This window comes from Hemiscyllium ocellatum, chromosome 10 (genome assembly GCF_020745735.1).
Source record: "Hemiscyllium ocellatum isolate sHemOce1 chromosome 10, sHemOce1.pat.X.cur, whole genome shotgun sequence".
In the NCBI taxonomy this organism is placed as follows: domain Eukaryota; kingdom Metazoa; phylum Chordata; class Chondrichthyes; order Orectolobiformes; family Hemiscylliidae; genus Hemiscyllium; species Hemiscyllium ocellatum.
Window position 1 is genome coordinate 79,530,716 of NC_083410.1, and position 20,863 is coordinate 79,551,578.

The following is a 20,863-nucleotide window of genomic DNA, read 5'->3' on the forward strand; positions in this document are numbered from 1 at the left end:
CCTGAATGTGGCCATGCAAGTAAATGGAGTGGTATGGTATACTTGTCTTTCTTGGTCGTGGAATTGAGTACAAATGTTAGAATGTCATTTTGCAGCTTTATAAGACTTTGGTTAGGCTCCACTAAGAGTATTATGTTCAATTCTGGTCGTCACATCATAGAAAGGATTGTGGAAGCTATGGTGAGGGTACAGAAGAGGTTTATTAGGATGCTGCCTGGAACATTGGATATGAGATATAAGGAGAGTTTAGAAAGACTCATTTTGATTTCTGATAAGTGGCAGAGGCTGAGGGGAGACGATAGAGGTCTATAACATTGAGATGCATAGATAGGTTGATGGGCAGAATCCTTTTGCTAGAGTTGAAATGTCTGATACTAGGAGGAGTGCATTTAAGGTGAGAAGGGGAAAATTCAAAGGAGACCTGAGGGGCAAGTTGTTTTTTACACAGACAGTGGTCGGAGTCTGGAATGCAGTGCCAGGGGTGGTGGTCGAGGTAGATACGACAAGGGCATTTAAGGTACTTTTAGATAAGCACAAGGAATGGAGGGATATGAACCAAGGGCAGGCAGAGGGATTGGCTTCAATTGGCATCATGTTAGGCACAACATTTGTGGGCTGAAGGACTCGTTCCTATGCTGTACTGTTCTATGTTCTACTAAACATCAAGACACTGATTCTAGGACCGTCACAGACCTCATCTGCTCTGGAGGTTTGAGCTCCACAGCTTTCCCCAACATCTCCACAACCTGTTTCTACCTTCTTCCCAAAATCTATGTACAGGACAGCCCTACTAGATCTATTGTTTCTTCTTGTTCCTGTCCCACTAAGCTTAATTTCATTTTATCTGCACTCTTTATAATCAGCCAATTCAGTCACCATATTTTTTGTCCCTTGATCTAGGTCATTTATCTAAGTTGTAAGCAGGTGAGGTCCGAGCACTTATTCCTGTGGTACACCACTCATTGCAACTGCCAACCTGAAAAAGACCCATTTATACCTATTCTCTATTTTCTCTTAGCTGGCCAATCTTCTGTCCATGACAATATGCTGCCCACTACATCATGAGGTTTTATTTTCAAGTGCCTTTAATGTTGCACTTAATCAAATGCCTTCTGAGTACAGAACCATTTCCTTCATCCACAGCATGTGTTACCTCTTCAAAATGTTAGAAATTTCTTGTCACTAGCTAAGAAAGGGTGGCTTTTTAGCTAATATACTAATCAATGATATCATTCATTCAACATCTTTAATAGACAAATCTGATTTGGATGAAACGACATGTCCCAATTATGATAATATTGTGAATTATAATCTTTTTTTAAATTGAATTCTGCCAAATTCTAAAATGGTGATCAGTATTGTGCATCATCTGCTTGGCTCGTAACCTTATTATTTGTATCCGTAACTTTTTGACTGCCCTACAGAACCTTCAAACTGGCTTTCAACATGAACTGGCTAAAGCCTCACACTCCAGCGTTATTTTAGGCCAAGTAAAGCACATCTCTGACTGGAAGTGGGAATACTAATCAGAACTGCTGTCTTTTTCTCCTTGTCTTTCTCTTCCCTCCTCTCGCTTTCGCTCTCTCTCTTTCTCCTTCCTTCCTTCCTTCCTTCCTTCCTTCCTTTGTACAGCCTGTCTTTTTTAATTAATTAACGGAATGTGATCCTTGCTAGCTGGACCAGCATTTATTGCCTGTTCTTATTTGTCCTTGAGAGGTTAGTGAACTGTCTTCATAAACTACTGCAATCCATTTGTTACAGGTACACTCAATGCCATTTGGTGTGAAAATACTGATGTACTGGTGATATTTCCAAGTCAAGATGTTGGGTAGAGGGGAACTTGCAGGTGATGGTGTTCCCATGTATTTGCCATCCTTGTCCTTCTAAATGGTAGTCGTAATAGGTTTGGAAGGTGCTGTCTAAGGTGCCTTGGTGAATTTCTGCTTTGCATCTTATGTACATAATCTGAGCATTGGTGATGAAGAGAATAAACATTTATGTTAAGTTCCAAGATGGACCAGGAGGCCAAAGTGTTAAAACAGCAGGAACTTTATTATGGACATGTTTACAGGAAGCAAGGTTAAATGAAGATGTTTCTTATCCAAAACTGGAGCGTCGGAGGTTGAGAAGTGACCTGATAGAAGTTTATAAAATAATGAGAGGTTTAGGTAGAATTGATAGTAGTTATCTTTTCCGTAAGATAGTGAATTTCAAGATTGGGGGCACGTTTTTAAGGTGAGAAGAGAAAGATTTAAAAAAGACACGAGAGGCAAGTTTTTCTACACAGGGTGGTTCGCATGTGGAATGAACTTCCTGAGGAAGTGGTGGATGCGGGTACAATTACAAGATTTAAAAGATGATTATATGGATACATGAATAAGAAAGGTTTGGAGGGATATGGGCCTGGAGCAGGCAGGTGGGACTAGTTTAGTTTGGGAATATGTTAGGCATGAACTGAAAGGTCTGTTTCTATGCTATATGACTCTGTGATTGGACTCTTGGTGACAGTCCAGCATACATACACAAAGAAAATATCCCTTCCACAAATGAAAACATGTGGAGTATTTACAATCAAATACTGTAATCAGAAGGTAAGTCATTCCAGAGGACATTGTTCCTGTGTGGCTATTGGCACACCTCAAGCATTTGTTTATTTTTCTCGCTGGATTTAACCTCTGGTGTTTTAGGTGTACTAGGAACCTCTTCTGACACCCTTTCTTGAGACAGCAGAATGCTTTGGAGGTTCACACAAGGTCATGGCATTCTCCACTAAGGTACTGTCTGCCTCAGATGCTCTATTTACTGTTCTGTCCTCGGACATATCCAGTCTCTATTCGGCAGTTATTTTTGATCTTCATTTAATGTCTCTGACACACTCATTCTGGTTACCAGAAGTTGACCTGCATGTCTACTCCATATGATGTCGTATTGTGTCTTGTGTAGTTTAATAGTGCTGTCCAATCTTCAGTACTGGCTGGTATTTAATCTCACCAGTTGTGTAATTTCTCACCAAAATTATTGATCTTTTTTGGAAATTGTGGCATTTTGCCGTGTTCTCCTTTTGAAAATCCCGCTTGCTGTCAGCAGTGTCTTTTGTCATGGGTGGTTTCAGCAAATCAAAAGCTGTGTGCAGCTTTTTACCCTGAGCAATGCTGGAGAACTTAGAGTCATCAAATGATCCCTGTTCTAGAGTAAGCTTTTAAGGAATGTTTGTTTTTTGAACGAATCTTTCTGCCAAATTTGTGGCTAGATGGTAAAGAGCTGATTGGATATGTTGAATTCCACTCTGCTTTACATAGTCTGTAAACCCGTGTGATATAGACTATGGGCCATTATCACAAACAATTGATCCAGATAATCAAATCTTGCAAGATCTGCTTCAGTCTTTTCAGTGGTTTTCTTTGAAGTTGTCAGCTTCCTGATGGCAATGTCAGGCCATTTAGTCTACACCTCAACCACTGAAAAACATTCACCATTCAAAAGATCCAGATATTGGCTTTTCTTCACCATTGGGTAATAAGAGACATAAATGCTCCAACTCCATATGTTGAGAGCAGTTTCAACAGTAACTTTGGGTCAGGGCTTCTGACTTTAATAAAATCTGTTTGGCTTAGACTCTTTTTTTAGACTCCTTCACATTGATCTTGCTATTTTCCATTTTTTTTGGCACAATAATTTGTGTATTGGTTTGAGAATGGCTGCAAGGTTTGGGGCAAACCTGCTCTAGTAAGTTAGCAAACCCACGATAATCGATAATCAAGTAAAAGACGTAACTAAAGGTACGGGATATGGATCATATGCAGGCCTGGGATTTGTTTAGAATGGCATCATGGTCAGTGCAGAAATGGTGGACTAAAGGACCTGCTCAAGTGTAACACTGTTCTATCCTCTATAGATTAATCAAATTTAACAATCTTAGGTGCTGGTGCTTCAGTTATGGCTTTCACTTTTTTGAAAGTGACTTGTATAGCACCTCGGCATTGATGACATGACGTAAGTAACTTGATGGATGATTTAAACATTCATATTTGTCTTTCCTGACTCTGAGCCCATAATCTTCGCGTCTCAGCAAAGTAGCATCTAAATTGTCAAGGTGCTGTTTTCTCATTTATTCCCGTGATTGAAATATTGTCCAGATGATGCTGCTGCACTCAAAATCTAATTCATAGCATGTTGGAATAACATAGGTGTAGATGTTATTCCAAATGGAAGTCCCTTGTACTTGTCTTTTTAATGAGGTAAAAACAATGACTGCAGATGCTGGAAACCAGATTCTGGATTAGTAGCGTTGGCAGAGCACAATAGTTCAGGCAGCATTCAAGGAGCAGCGAAATTGACGTTTTGGGCAAAAGCCCTTCATCAGGAATAAGGGCAGAGAGCCTGAAGGGTGGAGAGATAAGCTAGAGGAGGGTGGGGGTGGGGAGAAAGTACCATAGAGTACAATAGATGAGTGGGGGAGGGGATGAAGGTGATAGGTCAGGTGGAGTTGATAGGTGAAAAGGAGATAGGCAGGTAGGACAAGTCAGGACAAGTCATGGGGTTAGTGCTGAGCTGGAACTTTGGAACTAGGGTGAGGTGGGGGAAGGAGAAATGAGGAGACTGTTGAAGTCTACATTGATGCCCTGGGGTTGAAGTGTTCCGAGGCGGAAGATGAGGCGTTCTTCCTCCAGGCATCTGGTGGTGAGGGAGCGGCGGGGAAGGAGGCCCAGGACCTCCATATCCTCAGCAGAGTGGGAGGGGAAGTTGAAATGTTGGGCCACGGGCGGTGTGGTTGATTGGTGCGGGTGTCCCGGAGATGTTCCCTCAAGCGCTCTGCTAGGAGGCGCCCAGTCTCCCCTATATAGAGGAGACCGCATCGGGAGCAACGGATACAATAAATGATATTAGTGGATGAGCAGGTAAAACTTTGATGGATGTGGAAGGCTCCTTTAGGGCGTTGGATAGAGGTGAGGGAGGAGGTATGGGCACAGGTTTTACAGTTACTGCGGTGGCAGGGGAAAGTGCCAGGATTGGAGGGTGGGTTTTGCTTCCAGCCAGGCGGTAATACTGTTACGTAACACCTCAATTTTAACCACAAAGCAATATATTTCTCTGGATTACTGTATATGACTTGAAATGAAAATGTCTTTGCACATGACATTCCTCCATGGATGGATTAGCTCAGTTTGTAGATAATGGGACTCTTTAACCCTGGTTTCATGCACAGCATTGGATTATCAATTGTGTTCTTAAATATTTTATTCAAAATACTTTTAAAATTCATTTTTGGAAAATGTTTTGTTAAATAATTCATCAGAGTTTAGGGTAGTCTCAATTCCCCAGACTCAGTATGGCTCCAACAGCACTGCAAGAAGCTTAATATTGTTCAGGATGACCAGTTGAACATGCTGATAGACGCTAAACAAAAGAAATCAAAGAACTGTGGATGCTGAAAATCAAAAACAAAAACAAAATTGCTGGAAAACTCAGGAAATCTGGCAGTGTCTGTGGAGAGAAAGCAGAATTAATGTATCAGGTAGAATGACCATTATTTTTAGACCCAGTTCCAGCTGCCAGACATGCTGAATGTTTCCTGCAATTTATGTTTTTGATAGGTTCAGTGATTTGGATTGGGAATGCGACTTAAAAGTTTTACTCAGCTTTTGATGCACATTTGCTGCTTGAGATTGACTGACTGTATTGCATTTGGAAAGGCATTTTGACACAGTAGGAGATTTTTGAGTATTTAATTCAGATTTCACTGATACTGTTTTTCTGGACATTCCTAAGAGCTTGACCAATATATTAAAAACATTGAGTCTATCCCACTATATCTTTCTGGAGATCTCCCTGGTATCATAAGGAGAAGGGGAATGATAAGTTGTGGGGATCTTGCTCAGGTTTTCTCTGGATCTGGAGAAAGAATGGAAGGAGACATGACCAACAGCGAAACCTTAAGTGATACAGTAGAGCCCTCAACAGGATGACCTATCCACCCAGAGTCTTTACAGTAATAGTTTCTGCTACAAAACCTGTGTATGAAAAGGGAATCATGGTGATCTGTGGCCTCATGACAGGAAATTCTATCTCAGCACAGTCAGGCTTCCATTGCCTTTTAGGAATTACAATCACAAGCACATAATTTTTATGCTACTGGAATGTTCTGGGCTCGCCAGATGATGTTTGCAGCATGTTAGAATCCATTGTGCACTTATGCATGTGGAGTGTTGCTGAGTCTGTATCCACTCAACAGAACAATTTCATGTCATTGGAACCAGAGACCACTAGAAACATGGAGTTCCTGGATAACAGCAGTTGTCCATGTAGTCTTTGAAGTCTGTTCTATCATTAGATAAGAAAAGTTTTGCCTCATCACTGCCTTAAATGAGTGATATTGAAACTCTGCTTCTTCGTTGTAGATTGCCCAGTGAGGGCAAACCTCCTCTCAGTATCAGCTCTGTCAGGACCTCTCATAATTTTACGTTTCAATAAGATTATCTCTGATCCTTCTAAATGTCAGTGAGTATAGGCCAACTTTTTGTAAACCTTTTTCTCCTAAGACAATCTTTTTCATCCCAGTTCCATTTGGCCCATATCCCTTTAAAACTTTCCTATTCATGTACCTGTCCAAATGTCTTTTAAAAGTTATAACTGTACCTGCCTCTACCACTTCCTGTGACAATTCATTCCATTATTGCATCACCCTCTGTATGGAAATGTTGCACAGCAAGTTCCTGTTAAATCTTTCCCTCTCCCCTTAAACCTATGCCATCTAGTTTTGGACTCCCCTAACCTTGGAAAAAGGTTAGCTATTCACCTTAGCTATCCCCCTCATGATTTTATCAACCTCTATAAAGTCACTCCTCGACCTCCAATCCCTGCTTTCTTACCCCTCTCATCTTTTAGAACTGCTTTAAAGCTTAACTCCACTAATCCCAATACAGGCATCTTACCCGTTATCCCTTACCATACCACCTACAATTCCTGTCAGGCAGCAAAACCTTCAAAGAAAATTGAACGTTTTAATAAAGTTTTCAAAGACATCAGTTTTGAATTTGATCTGCCAAGATCCAATACATATATGTTCACCCTTGCTGTGGTATTTCTCACAGATGCGACTAGCAGCACTGCCTATTGTCAGAAAGGCCTTTACAATATGTGATCTCATTATATCCAAAATCTTACCCAATCAATCTGCCAGGTAGTCTAAGACGACTCCCAAGGAAAAACTAAAATAAAAATGTCGTTTTGACTTTCACATATTTCCATGTTTCTATTTCAAAGACCAGGAATTTGTAATTTTGTTTTTCTCTTCTCTACTTCAAGAATTCAGTGTTGATTTGTCAATGTTCTATGCAGTTGAAGCACAAGTGGATAGTTAAAAAAAACTTGTGTGAAATTTGTGAATGATAAAAGCATAACGGTTCATATTCCTAAGCTTAAAGGCTTAGGTTGTGCACTATGCAAATAGTTTTCATTAAAGAGCACAAAGGTGCATGTATCTTTGGACCAATGTTGGTGGAAAAGACAAAGGAATTTTATGAGAAGCTGAAAATCATGGAGGTGTGTACCTCTTTCTCAAGTATGGCTCACTTATTTTAAGATACAACATGGGACGCAAAAGGCCGACAAGCCAGTTGAACAGAAATCTGCAGATATGAAATCAGCTAAAGATTTCTGTGAAATTTTTAATACAGTTATGATAACTGCCAAACAAATCAATAATGCTGTTGGTTAATGTGGCAATAGCTTCTAAGCGCAACCTTAGTTGGTGCTGATGAAAAGGTTGTTTGTGGCTTTAAGAAAAGTAAAGACTGAAAAACCGTACTTGTATTTGGAATGCCACAGGAATATATAAAGTGGAATTGACTGTTATTGGAAAATATGTAAAACTAAGATGGTTCAAAGGCATAATACATCTTCCACTTAATTATGACGTGATGCTTAAATAGATGCAGACATTTTTACTTGATGATGGTTTCATCATGTTTTTGTGCCTGGTGTAAAAACACATTTGTAAAACATGGGAATAGGAGAAAGTGAGGACTGCAGATGCTGGAGATCAGAGCTGAAAATGTGTTGCTGGAAAAGCATAGCAGATCAGGCAGCATCCAAGGAGCAGGAGAATCGACGTTCCGGGCATGAAAAAGGACTCAGGCCCGAAACATCGATTTTCCTGCTCCTTGGATGATGCCTGACCTGCTGTGCTTTTCCAGCAACACCTTTTCAGCGCTAAAACATAAGAATGTCTGAAGAAAGCAAAACTTTGTTAAGGCAAGATCTTTGTGTGTTTCTCCATTCTAATGTGACAAGTTTCATTCAGCCAATGGGTGTGATCCAGTATTTTGGAAATATTTTATCCATATGATTTGATGGGAAAACTGACAAACCACCAAGCAAAAATTAATAAATTTCAGTCCAGATACTGTATCAGACATGCTGTTTTTAACATGTTATGTGCATGGAACCAAGTGAAAAGTGAAACTGCAAAGATGCTGGTGAAACTGAAGGCCTTTCATAATGTTCGCAGAAGGGTTGTCAGACAAAGACATTTTTGATGGATTTTGTGTGCAAGAAAGCAAATAAGTAAAGACTATGCATGAAAAAATCATGGAATTAGTGAACTGTGCTAGTGCTGTCAAAAACATTTCCAGAAATGAACTGGATGAACGGTTGGATGTTAACAATAATGCTTCTGTTGCAATGTCTTTAAATACAGAAATTATAGACAATGTTTTGAGATGTGACCATGAGGCAGTACGGTGGTGCAGTGATTAGCACTGCTGCCTCACAGCACCAGGGTCCTAGGTTCAATTCCAGCCTTGGATGACTGTGTGGAGTTTGCACATTCTCTCCATGTCTGTATGAGTTTCCTCCGGGTGCTCCAGTTTCCTCCCACAGTCCAAAGATGTGCCGGTCAGGTGGATTGGCCATGCTAAATTGCCCATAATGTTAGGTGCATTAGTCAGAGGGAAGTGGGTTTGGGTGGGTTACTCTTCGGAGGGTTGGTGTGGACTTGTTGGGCTGAAGGGCCTGTTTCCACACTGTAGGGAATCTAAAGTCTAACGTTCAAGAAGAGGGAAGTGATGACAAGAGAGAGCAGGGTTGAAAGAGTTTCATGATGGTCTGAAATTTGTTGAGCATCAAAATTAGTTTACTGCACAAATGTAATGTAGTTTCCACGTCATGTTCCCAATATCTGCACAAGAGAATGAAAGCATGCAAGCAGGCAGATATGAGGAATTTATTCAAGAGAGCTGCAGGGCCTAAATCCCTATCTCCTCAGCCCTCCACATCTGCAGCTCAAGATGCCAGTGCCAGTTCCATTGATGCACATAGTGAAATACTGAGTTTCCTGAACTCTGTGAGTAAATTGAGATTTAGCTTTAAGATTAGAGTATATTGTGTGGAGCCTCTATGAGAGTCTATTCCTCCTACAATCAACAGATTCCTGTACACCACACCCCCTGTCCACCAACTTCAGCCCATTCCCTGTACGTGCCAGATGATGAGGCATTTAATATACTTGTGACTCTTATCAAACGTAGGTTGATGGCATTCCTGTGAGGAATGGAATGTTGGAACCTTGGAATGTTTTACTATGTTAAATCTTTTACTATTGCCATATAATCCATGTTGTTTAAATTGAAATTTTGTGGGATTGGAAGCAAATGTAGATCAGCAAAAACTGGATGGTAATGTCACTTCAGACACTGAAACTTACTGCAGTTTCTAAACTAGCCTCACTGTCTGAAAAGCTGGAAACTGAATGTTAAGTGGCAGAAGGGTCAGCCTTGACAATTGATTCAACATGTTTAACAAACTGCTGTATTTACATTGTGAATATTGTGGGTGCAATTAATCTTTGATAGTGGCTTGGCTTATTTATGGTGCAATATGAAATCTGCAATTATACGTTTGTCAAGTTAGATACCCGGTTAGGGTGTCCTTTGCGTAATGCCTTGTATGTCTGTAGGCTTTGAATTGTTTCCAGAAATTCAACATGAATCTGTAATTTATTTTGATTCCAATGATGAGTCAAAGAATGTTAAGGGCCAGCTGACATCTCAGCTTCTTGTGCCCCAAGCTCTGGGTTCTTTATCAAGCTATTAGGAATGATTAATGGACTGAAACTTAGAAGTTACTGGTAGGAAATAACGGATTTAAAGAATGAATGGGTGGAGGGAAAGATTGACCTCTGGTGGCAAATAAACACCTTTTTATATGTTCAAAAGCTGTTCCTCCATTTGGGGAAAATCTGCTATTGTACCAAAGGAAAGGATAAATGTGAATCACTGCAGTTACAGAAACAGAAAGTGAGGCCACGACCAGCCAACCTCCTCATACTGCTCTCATATGTGATCCTTCATCACAAAGTGGACTTTTAGAAAATATAGCAGCACCTGTGGAGATTTAGCATTTCAAGTTATGACCTTCTTCAGAATGAGTAACATTAACTCTGTTCCTCTCTCCACAGGTGCTGCCTGAACTGCTGAGTATTTTTTAATTCAATTTTTGTTTAGTTCAGATTGCCAGCATCTGCAATGTTTTGTTCTTTTGAACGATGTACATTTGGCAGGATATTTTTCAGCCTTTTCCAACATAAAATGACTCTAGTTTCAAGCTCTGCAAGGTAACATTCAATTGACTGGTGACAAGCATGTCTTTCAAAGTCTGCTTTTATAGCAGTCATGTTGGTTTGTAAAGCCAGACATGGAATCTATCAACAGAAGTTTTATTTTTCAAAACTTTATATTTAGTGACAAACAAAAACTAAATAAAATACTTTTTTCTTTTCCTTGCCCTTCATACCTACCTCTCTTTTCCACATGTGCCATTCCCAGAGACTGAGCACATTTTAAAATTTTCCCCCCAAACCTTTTAATGGATTTTATCCTGTAGTTAGATGTGAAATGTAGCAAAAGTGGCTAAGCGTTCTTACTAATTTGCTAACAGAAATTTATATTAATATTGGACTGACATGGGGAAGGGGAGTGTTGCAACAGCAAGGTATTGTAAGCTACTATGATTTGGAGATGCTGGTGTTGGACTGGGGTGTACAAAGTTAAAAATCACACAAGCTAGCTTTCGGAGTGCCGCTCCTTCATCAGGTGATTGTGTCCCCAGGAGCGGCGCCCCGAAGTCTATTGTGCTTCCAATAAAACCTGTTGGACTATAACCTAGTGTTGTGTGATTTTTAACTTTGTAAGCTACTATAATTGTGTATTAGGAAGCATAGTGCATGTTGTGGTAGAGTTGTGAGGAATGAGAAGATTTCATTTCTGGCTTGAGTTGGGCAAGCTTGGTCTGAATGTTCATCCAGGTGAAATTTCTGTGTCTTGCTGAGAAGTGTTCTGACTTGTGATTGCCTTCAACTGAATCTGTGGATGTCAGAGGTGAGCTTTGCATCCATGTATCCATAGTTAAGTGCTGTTGGATGTTCCAAAGGTTTTGAGGTATAAAACTGAAGTCTTAATGCTGACTTGGACAAACAATATTTATGAATCAAGTAGAATTTATTAAGAAAGATTTCATTAATATTTAATGAAAAAAATGTGAAGATTGTTTGTTTGTTTTTTCTTTATTAATTCGCAGGTTGAGAGCATCACAGTTCAGGTAGCATTTATTGCCCATCCCTGATTGACTCTTAACTGTCCTCTGGGCAATCACCTTGCTGTGGGTCTGGAGTCACATGTAGAGTCTAGATTAGAGTGGTACTGAAAAAGCACAACAGATCAGGCAGCATCCGAGGAGCAGGAAAATCGATGTTTGGGGCAAAAGCCCTTCATCAGGAATGAAAGCAGGGAGCCTCCGGGATGGAGAGATAAATGGGAAGGGGCTAGGGCTGGGAAGAAATTAGCAAAGAGGACAATAATAGATGGCTGGGGGTGGGAATGATGGTGGTAGGTCAGAGAGGAGGGTGGGAGAAGGTAGCAAAGAGTACAGTTGGTGGATAGGGGTGGGGATGAAGGTTGTAGATGTTTCAATCAATCTGTTCAGATATGCTATGACACGTTTTCGTGTCTGGTGGGACTTGAACCTGGGCCTCCAAGAGCCCACTCTCATTTGCATCAACTTGATCAGATCTGTCATGGCACACTCTTGGTGAAGGTGGGGTACTGCCACTATACCATGAGTGTATTTTGCTTTTTTTTAAATTTGTAAAAATGTTATGACACACCTCTGGAGCAGGTGGGACATGAATCCAGGCCTTCTGGCTCACTACCTCTGAACCACAGGAGACCCAAATATCACCTGTTCTCAATCAACTCTGGAATGTCCTGTTTGACTGTTAAAGAGACATAAAATTTAAACTCTCATTCCATTGAACAGAAACTAACTTAGACTGTGGCTACTAAAGCAGGTTAAAGGCTGGAACTTTTACAGTAACTCACCCCACCTCCTGATTTCTCAGAGCTTTTCCACCATCTCGAAACCACAAGTCCTGCCCAATAATACTCAAGAAGCTCGATGCCATTCATGACAAAACAACCCACTTGATTGCTATCCCATTTATCACCTTTTACCATTAGCAGAGAACCGTAGCAGTGTGTGCTCCCTGAAGATGAACTACAATAATTGATTAAGGTCCTTAGCACCTTCCACATGAAGAAACTCTCCAAACTGTAAAGGCTAGGGCAGCAGATGAGTTGAAACTGTTCCTTCAATGTTGCTGAGTCAAAATCTTGGAACTCCCTTCCTGCAAACACTGTAGTGTGTATACATCACATGGATTGCAGAGGTTCAAGAAGATAGCTCACCAGCACCTTCTCAAGGATAATTGGATATAGACAATAAATTCTAACCTGATTCTAGTCTGGGATATTCAGAACCTAAATATTGAGGGAGATAGGGAACAACTTTGGAATGCTATGAGTGGAGGTTCTCTTCTGAAATTGACATGGAAACTTAATTGAAGAACAGAGATTTGAGAGTTTGAGGTGATGGCTGACTGCTAGTGGGCTTAAATCCTAAGGCACCCCTCCCTCACCACCACCACCACACTAACTCTCAACTCCCTTATACATGAATGGATTTCTCTCTAATCTCTGTTTAAAATTCTGAAAATTACAATTGCTTTGTAGCTGTTAATATTTTATGGAAGTATTTGTAGAATATAAACTGCATACGTCAGATTAACTGCTCTGGATTAAATAAATTGTTGACACCACCTTCCTACAAATAATTGTGAGGGAGCAATAGATGTTAGCCATTTAATTGACATCAAATCCTGTGTACAAATAAAAATAAACCTGACTTCTTTCTCTTTATTGGAATAATCGAAGTGTTTATACTCTTGTGATTGGTTCATTAATTCTAATCTGAGGTATTAATTTCTTCACTGATTTTCCAAATTTATTTTATGCGTCCCTGTCAAGGATGAGGAGGTCAGTGTTGCATTCCATCTTATTTCCCTTGTATTGATCTTTTTAAAAATATTTTTAACTGAATATAAGTAAAAGTTCTCACAAACCAGCCTGGTGGGTTTTATCTGTAGTTTAGTTTGGATTTAGTTTGTTTAGGTTCAGATGTAGTTTGCAGCTCTCGGTATCATTGTTCAAGGCTGTAAACATTAGATGCTCAATTTCTGTAATCTCAATTGCTTTTTTGCTTGGTAGGTACTGATTTCCATTAAGTTAGAATTTGTTACCAAGAATTTGTTCACCTTTTCACCTGCTGCCGACATGGAGTCATTTATTAATTGCCAACTTTAGCGTTAGTTAATTTTTTTTTATGTTCATGTTCAGATACCTAGATACAAAGGAACTGATAAAGTTAAAGAGAGCGAGGAGAAAACTGGTGAGAAGGTAACTGCATGTTATTACAAACCTGGTCATGATTCAAACGTTAGCCTTTACTCAAGCATGATATGCGAATACTTAAAAGCATATTGGGACTACCAATGGATATTTCAGAAAATCTGGGTATTCTACAATTTGAATAAATGCTTTATAATTTGGTTACTGAGGTTTATGCAAATTGTGAAAATAATGAGTTCATTTTAAGATAAAGAGTTTGTTGCTAGACTCTAGCATGCCAGGGTAGAACAGTGAATTTCCCATATATGCAGTCATAATAGATACATTTCAGAAATGAAAATGTTTGATGACTATCATTTGTTTTAAAGAAAACTATTTTGATATTGGCAGTTACTCCATATAATAGATTTGTGAAAACCACACAATTGTGCTAAGTTCCTCTTATGGTCTTAAAAACTTTTTAAATTCATAATAAGACTTAGCATCTGATTGGTAATATAGATCTGCTGTGATATAGTAGTGTACTATGACACTTACATTCTCCTTGCCAGTTCAATATTATTTGCTGACCTATGCTAACTGTGAAGGCACTACAGCAGGTGAATAGTCAGCTGTACAGTTGTACAGAGCTTAGCCTTCTGTTGTCCCTTCATCTTAATGTTGTGGGTACAATGTATTCAATGAAGTATTTGATTTTCTAACATTTGAAGTTTCATTTGAACCATCAAAAAAATGTCTGTGACAAGCAGGCCATTATTAGGTAGTATGGTATTGTGTTTAAAATGCCTGATGAAACCCAAATTTAATTATAGTACCAAAGCCCAATGATTCAAGCATCTCTTTACACAGATTTATATCTTGGAAGCAATACAATAACATACTGATATCTTTCACAAATTAATTGGAATTCTCCACAGTGTAAATCAATATAGATATTACTTTCAAATTGTTGTGTGCTTTAAGATCCGCAAACGGTTTATCAACTATGCATTGTGTTAAGAATTAAGAGAAGGCTGCAGTTGGTGCAGTTATAATTATAGTAGTTTTGGAAATTTATGCATTTTGTAATCTACAATATTTTTCTTTTTTCCTATTTAGACCTGCAAAAGCCTAAGTTTATAGGACCCAAACTAATACATATTAAAGCAGTCACCTTCAGTATTCCTGTTTTATGTTTAACCTAACAAAGATAAAATGCATGGAAGCTTAGATTTTTGTGTTATCATTTCATAGTTAATGCATATATGTAGTCATTGTTTTAAGTTAGAATATTATAGTATTCCATCTGTCTATTTAAGCATCCTGCTAATCTGTAGGTAGTAGGTTCTAGAAGTTTGCTACTTTAAACATGTGTTCTAATCCATTTAGTTCATTAGTTTTATATAATTATATTTTTACTACTTTTCCAAAGTTCACTAACATCAGCTTCAGAGATATCAGCGTAGCCTCTGATGAAGTAAAAAGTGCAACCAATCTTTCTACTGGTGATTCAAAGAAAGGCTTCATCCCTAATACAACATCCAGTCTGCCAGAGCTAAAGAAAAATGAAAAGCTATGCCTCGATGATGAAGATTCATTCTTTGATGACCCATTGCCTGAGCAAATGAAGATCTATGCCTGGTAAGCAAAAACATAGATGTAGTAACTAAAGCAGATAATTGCATTAACATAGCCACTTTAAATCCAAAGGCACTTCACTAGGAGTAGTGGATAAAATTTGACTTTGACCCAAGGTGTAATTGGGTCAGATCACCAAAAGCTTGGTCAAAGGAAGAGGTTTTATATTCCAAGGAAAGAGGCAGCAAGATTTCGGGAAGTCAGGGCTGGAAATTCAAAGTGCAGGAATAAAAGCTGGAGATGCACAAGGAGCTAGAGATGAAGTAGTACTGTCAGCTTGGAGGTGGGGAAAACTGGAAGAGGTTGACAAAGATTAGAATGGCAAGGCCATTATGCGATGTGAAGGCTAAGATCAGAATTTTAGAACTGAGCCATTGATTGATGAGGAGCCAACGGGGGTCAGTTAAGTACCACTGTGAAGTGTGAAGGGGACTTCTTGTGAGTCAGAATGCATAGACTAGAGTTTTGTATGAGTCAAACTGACAGAGGAATGAAGGTGGGCATCATACTTAATCATTTGAGTAGATTGTGAATGGGGAGCTGCTGCTGCTTGTTTGTGATTCTTAAAAGGTTTTATCAAGCATAATATGTAACATTTGATGAAGAATTTATTTCACTTAAATGGTTTCTTCCACAATTCCTTTTTTTAAAAGAAATGCCAAATTCAGTGCAATATCTTAGCTGTAAAAGAATGCCATTGTCAATTAAAAGGGTTTGTATGTTACTTTTATCTGGTAGTAAACTGACAAGCTTAGTTATAATGACACTGGTATTCACTGGTTTTACTGGGTTTTTTTTAAACAAAACCTGAAATACTATTGTACAACCTTAAAGTGCAACCTCAGTCTTACGTTGGCAGCCAACCAACTGCATTTGAACAGTTCATTAGAATAATTTCCAACAAAAACCTCCAATAAAAGTCACTCATTGGTTTGACTGTGTGATATCGCTACCAACTGTCTTCCTGTCTTCCTTTATTTTGATTGGGTTGTTCAGGCATTAGTTGCATTGTACCCACGTTTCTATTATTAACCATGTCCAGTATTACCATGGTTGAAAATCACTGAAACTACCTGGCTTATTCATAAGAGTGTGAGCAATGGGAAATCTTGTATTGTTAGCAGTTAACATGTTGTAGAATCATTCAAGCTATCTTGATACAGGTTTTAAGAACACATCTAATTTATTAGAATGTCAACTGAAAATGCTGGAGAACCAGTTGTCATTTTTGGCAGAAGATAGAGTTAGCATTTCAGGTTACTAAGCTGTTACTAGAAATGGATAGGAACTTTTCTTTAGGAGGAACAGAACCAGGGAAAATGCTGCTGGCAGAAAAAAGAACAGTCCAGCATAGGAGCTGATTAGTTGACAGGAGAGATAATGACACTAGACCAAATGAAACAATGAAAGACAATGGAGATTTAAAAGATGCACTAGAGACCCAGAGGATTGTGAAAAATTGCAGCAAAAGACAGAATGTGGGTCGGTTTAGGATGGGAGTGAGGGTTCTTAGAAGATTAATTGGACAATTTTTGTTTAGTCATTTTTAGTTTATTTCGTGAGGTCTTGGGAAATGTGACAAGTTAAAGAATTCAGATAAGGTTGTGTTCATAAGATAAGTGGAATTGCAACTGTTTGTGGATCATAAGGCAAAATATTTTTTTCCAGGCACGAAAAGGTAAGTTTTTGAAAATTCCCATTCCTCCATTATGTTCCAATCCACACCCAAACTCTTCTTCCCCAGCCTCAATATGATTAAAACTGCCTACTGCAGTTGTAAGCAAAGTCACCATAGTCTCAGAGAACCATCGGGCTCTCATTGGAGAGAAATAACTGGTGGTGGTTTAATCTGAGGGCTCACCATGCCTCGGGTGAGGGAAGAGATTGAGAAGCAACAGCCTTCCTGGTAGCAATAGTCAGTGCAATAATTGAACCAACATTGCTGACATCACTCTGTATCGCAAACCATCTGTCCAGTCAACTGAACTTTGCTTTTTCAGTTATACAGGCAGGAATTATACAATCCCATGGGAAACTGGGCAAAAAAAACTTTGACTGAAGGTAAACTGCAGGGCATTCAGGAAAACCCATGCACTGGGTTTCCTGACCATATCTATGATCAATTCCACCCATAACCTCCAACCACTACCACCAATGCACTCTGATATACATCTCAGAAAATATTAGGCTTCAGAGTCAGTATCTGTAGAATAAATAAATTTACCAACATTTTGAATTAGCGGTGTTATGGAGTTGGTAATTTCTCATTGCTAGTTCTCTAGAATTGTACTGGTCTGATTTGATCAGTTGTGGTCCAGTTGATAGTACTCTCACTTCCAAGCCACAAGGTTCCAGGTTTAAATCCCACCACAAGGCTTTTGCTAACAAAAATCAAAGCCGTTACTCAGTGCGTCATTCTCTCAGTACTGCAGTGTTTGGTGTTGTCATTCTTTGGCTGAGTTGGTATAAGCCCTGTCTTCCTGCTTAGGTGGATGATGTAAAAGATCTCACAGCACTGTTTTGTAGAAGAGCAGGGGAGTAGTGCTCAGTGTCGTTACTAATACATAACCCTGTTCAACACCAGGCAAACAGTGTTGAAAACATGACATGATAATCATGTTTCTGTTTGTGGAAGTTTGCTGTGTACACTTTAGCTGATGGGTCTCCTACAACAACAGAGTATACTTTTAAAAGTTTTTTTTAAAATTCACTCGTGGAGGAGGGTGCCGCTGGCTTGGCCAGCATTTATTGCCCATTGCAGAGGACTGTTAAGAGTTAACCATGTTGCTGTGGATCTGGAGTCCGAGTCCAGATCAGGTAAGAATGGTAGTTTCCTTCATTATAGGTCATCAATGAACTGCATTGACTGTGACATTCTTTGAGATGTCTCATGGGCATGAAATATACTACACTAATGCACCTTTTTAATCTTTTAACTGATTTATATTTTGAAACATTAGTTTACTTCATCATTTATTGCAATATGTTCATTTTTCATAGGGCATAGTTTGAAACGTTAATTTTTGATAAGGCAAATCGTCATTGTTTGTCAACATTCTCTAACCTAAACATCTCTGATGAATGAGTATGTTGCATATCTTGTAGCAATCAACCTTATTATTGATTTATTCTCTTTCTCTTTGCATAATCCGATACTGTTTGTTCTGTTTATTTTCTATACTGGTGTATCAGTCCATCACAGGGAGACAAAAGTATTTCAGGGTTGCGTTCTTCAGGTAGCAAAAAGAATGACATTCAAAAAGCGTAAGTATCTCACTTGTTTGTACCTGTACATGAGTAATCCATAAAGTGGTGATACTAAAGAACTGAGTGATGAGTTGAAAGTAGAGCCAAGTGCAAAATGCATTTTTAATTACTTCTGAGTTATGGAGTCTTCATTGAAAATCAAGTTAGGTCAAAACCCAGAATTAGGTGCTTGAAGCTTTGTGGTTTCCAAATGTTTTGACATTTTTCTTGAGCTGAGCATCAATTTAAATTCTTTTTATTGACATATAAAAAATAGAGAGAATATGAATTTAAGTAAGTTGCCTAACCAGATTAAATTGGCACAGTTTATGAATGAATCAGAGTATTCAACACTGACATGAATTAATTGCCATAAGTTCAAGAAAGATCCATATAATTGAAAACAAATTTCATTTCAGGCTTAAAGGCTACTTGTTTTTAATAGTTTCCAGTTCAAAACTTCTAAGCATTACCAGTCATTATCTCTTGTTAATGATTACTGTAATGTTTATGTGAAACCAACAAGTATTAATTTCTTTCCTTTGCTTCTGCTGCTGCTCTGCTTTACTTTCTCAAACAGCAGTAACTCTGGTAAAAACAGTGATACTGAAGAAGATGCAGTGGATCCCTTTGTAGACGCAGTTGGTAGACAGAGTACTCTAGAAAGGTGAGATCACCAGCATGATTCAATGGTTTAGATCATACGGTGATAGGTGGAAATATTTTGCAAATCACAAGGGGATTTCTGGTGGAAAAAGCAGGCCACTTATAAAGTAGAACTTAAAACCTTGGCTGTTTAAAATGTCAGTTGCAAACAGGAAAATATTTTTCAGCCTTCTTCAAATATGATTATCAGAAGAATTAAAACTTTTACATTTGTATGTTGAAGGCTAAATACCATAAAAATTGTTTTTCAGTAAAATCCATTTGACCCCATTGATTTGATTTTGCAATATCATTGTGCACCATTTCCTGTATGTAATGTGTATAGAAAGCCTTGGTTCCTGTAGTGGTTTTGTTTTACTGTCAGCAAGAAAATGTATGCTTACAATCAATAAATATCTGAAATTGTAAATATAACCACAATGCATTTTATATTCTATGAAAAACTGATTCAAACAAAACTTCAGCTGGAAAAGTACAGGAGTTTATATTCAACATTTTAGAATTTATTTCTGTTTTTGAATTAACAACATCATTATATTACATTACCTGTTCCCTATTGATGATTTTGACTTATTTTCCCGTGTATCTGAGTACAGTGAAAAGCTTTGTTTACAACTAGTACAAGCAGATCGTTGTGAGCAAGGACACACTGATCAGAGGGTTAAAAAAACTGGGTGGAGGCATATAGGTTACATTGCACAGGGCCTGCCCTAGGGAAGATCAACATTAGCAAGATCAGCATTATTTGAAGTCAGTTCATTCATCAGTCTAATAACGACAAGGGAGAAGTTGTTCCTGAACCTGCTGGTGCATTTGTTTAAGTTTCTGCATCTACTGCCTTATGGAAGAAGTTGTAGGAGAGCATTGTCAGGGTGGGGTGGGTCTTTGATGTTGGCAGCTTTTCTGCAGCAATAGGCCATGTAAATGGAGTCAACGGATGGCTTCCGTGATGACCTGGGCTGTGCACACAATCTTCTGTAGTTTCTTACAGTCCTGGGCAGAGGAGTTGCCATACCAGACAGTTATGCACCTGGACATTATGCTTTCGATGATGCATCTGGAAAAGTTGGTGAGGGTCCTTATGGAAATGCCAAATTTCATGAGCCAACTGAGGAAAAAGAGGCATTGTGCTGCCTTAATGGTTGTATCTATGTGGGAAGTCCAAGACAGGTTGTCAGTTATCACCACTCCTAGGAACTTGACGCTCCCAACTCTCTCAAACTCAGCTTTCTTGATGGAGATGGGGGCAGGTTCTCCCCTTTTCTTTCTGATGTCAATGATCAGTTCTTTAGTTTTGCTGACATTGGGTACACAGTGAGTACAGTAGGGGGCTGAGTACACACCCCTGCGGGGCTCCAGTGTTGAGTGTTAGTGAGGATGAAATATTGTCCCCAGTCTTCACTGATTGTGGCCTGTGGGTCAGGAAATTGAAGATCCAGTTGCAGAGAGTGGGGCTTCGTCTGAGAATACTAAGTTTAGTAATCAGTCTCAAGGGGATAATAGTGTTGATTGCAGTTCAGCCTTCAATGAGTAGGATTCTTATGTAGCTGTTCTTGGTGTTAAAGTGTTCTAGAGAGGAGTGAAGGGCAAGCGAT

The 20,863-nt window shown here is 39.0% G+C and overlaps 1 protein-coding gene across 5 annotated transcripts in view; it reads left to right on the forward strand.

Moving 5' to 3' along the window:
* Positions 1-20,863, forward strand: part of cep43 (centrosomal protein 43) — a 103,498-nt gene that overhangs the window by 67,414 nt on the left and 15,221 nt on the right. For 3 of the 5 annotated variants that reach the window (XM_060830999.1, XM_060831001.1, XM_060831003.1), the window contains 4 exons: positions 13,728-13,787; positions 15,151-15,359; positions 18,549-18,620; positions 19,183-19,269. In XM_060830999.1, the coding sequence (XP_060686982.1) occupies positions 13,728-13,787; positions 15,151-15,359; positions 18,549-18,620; positions 19,183-19,269 (428 nt within the window). The remainder of the gene's footprint in view (positions 1-13,727; positions 13,788-15,150; positions 15,360-18,548; positions 18,621-19,182; positions 19,270-20,863) is intronic. The other 2 variants (XM_060831000.1, XM_060831002.1) reach the window with 2 other exon arrangements.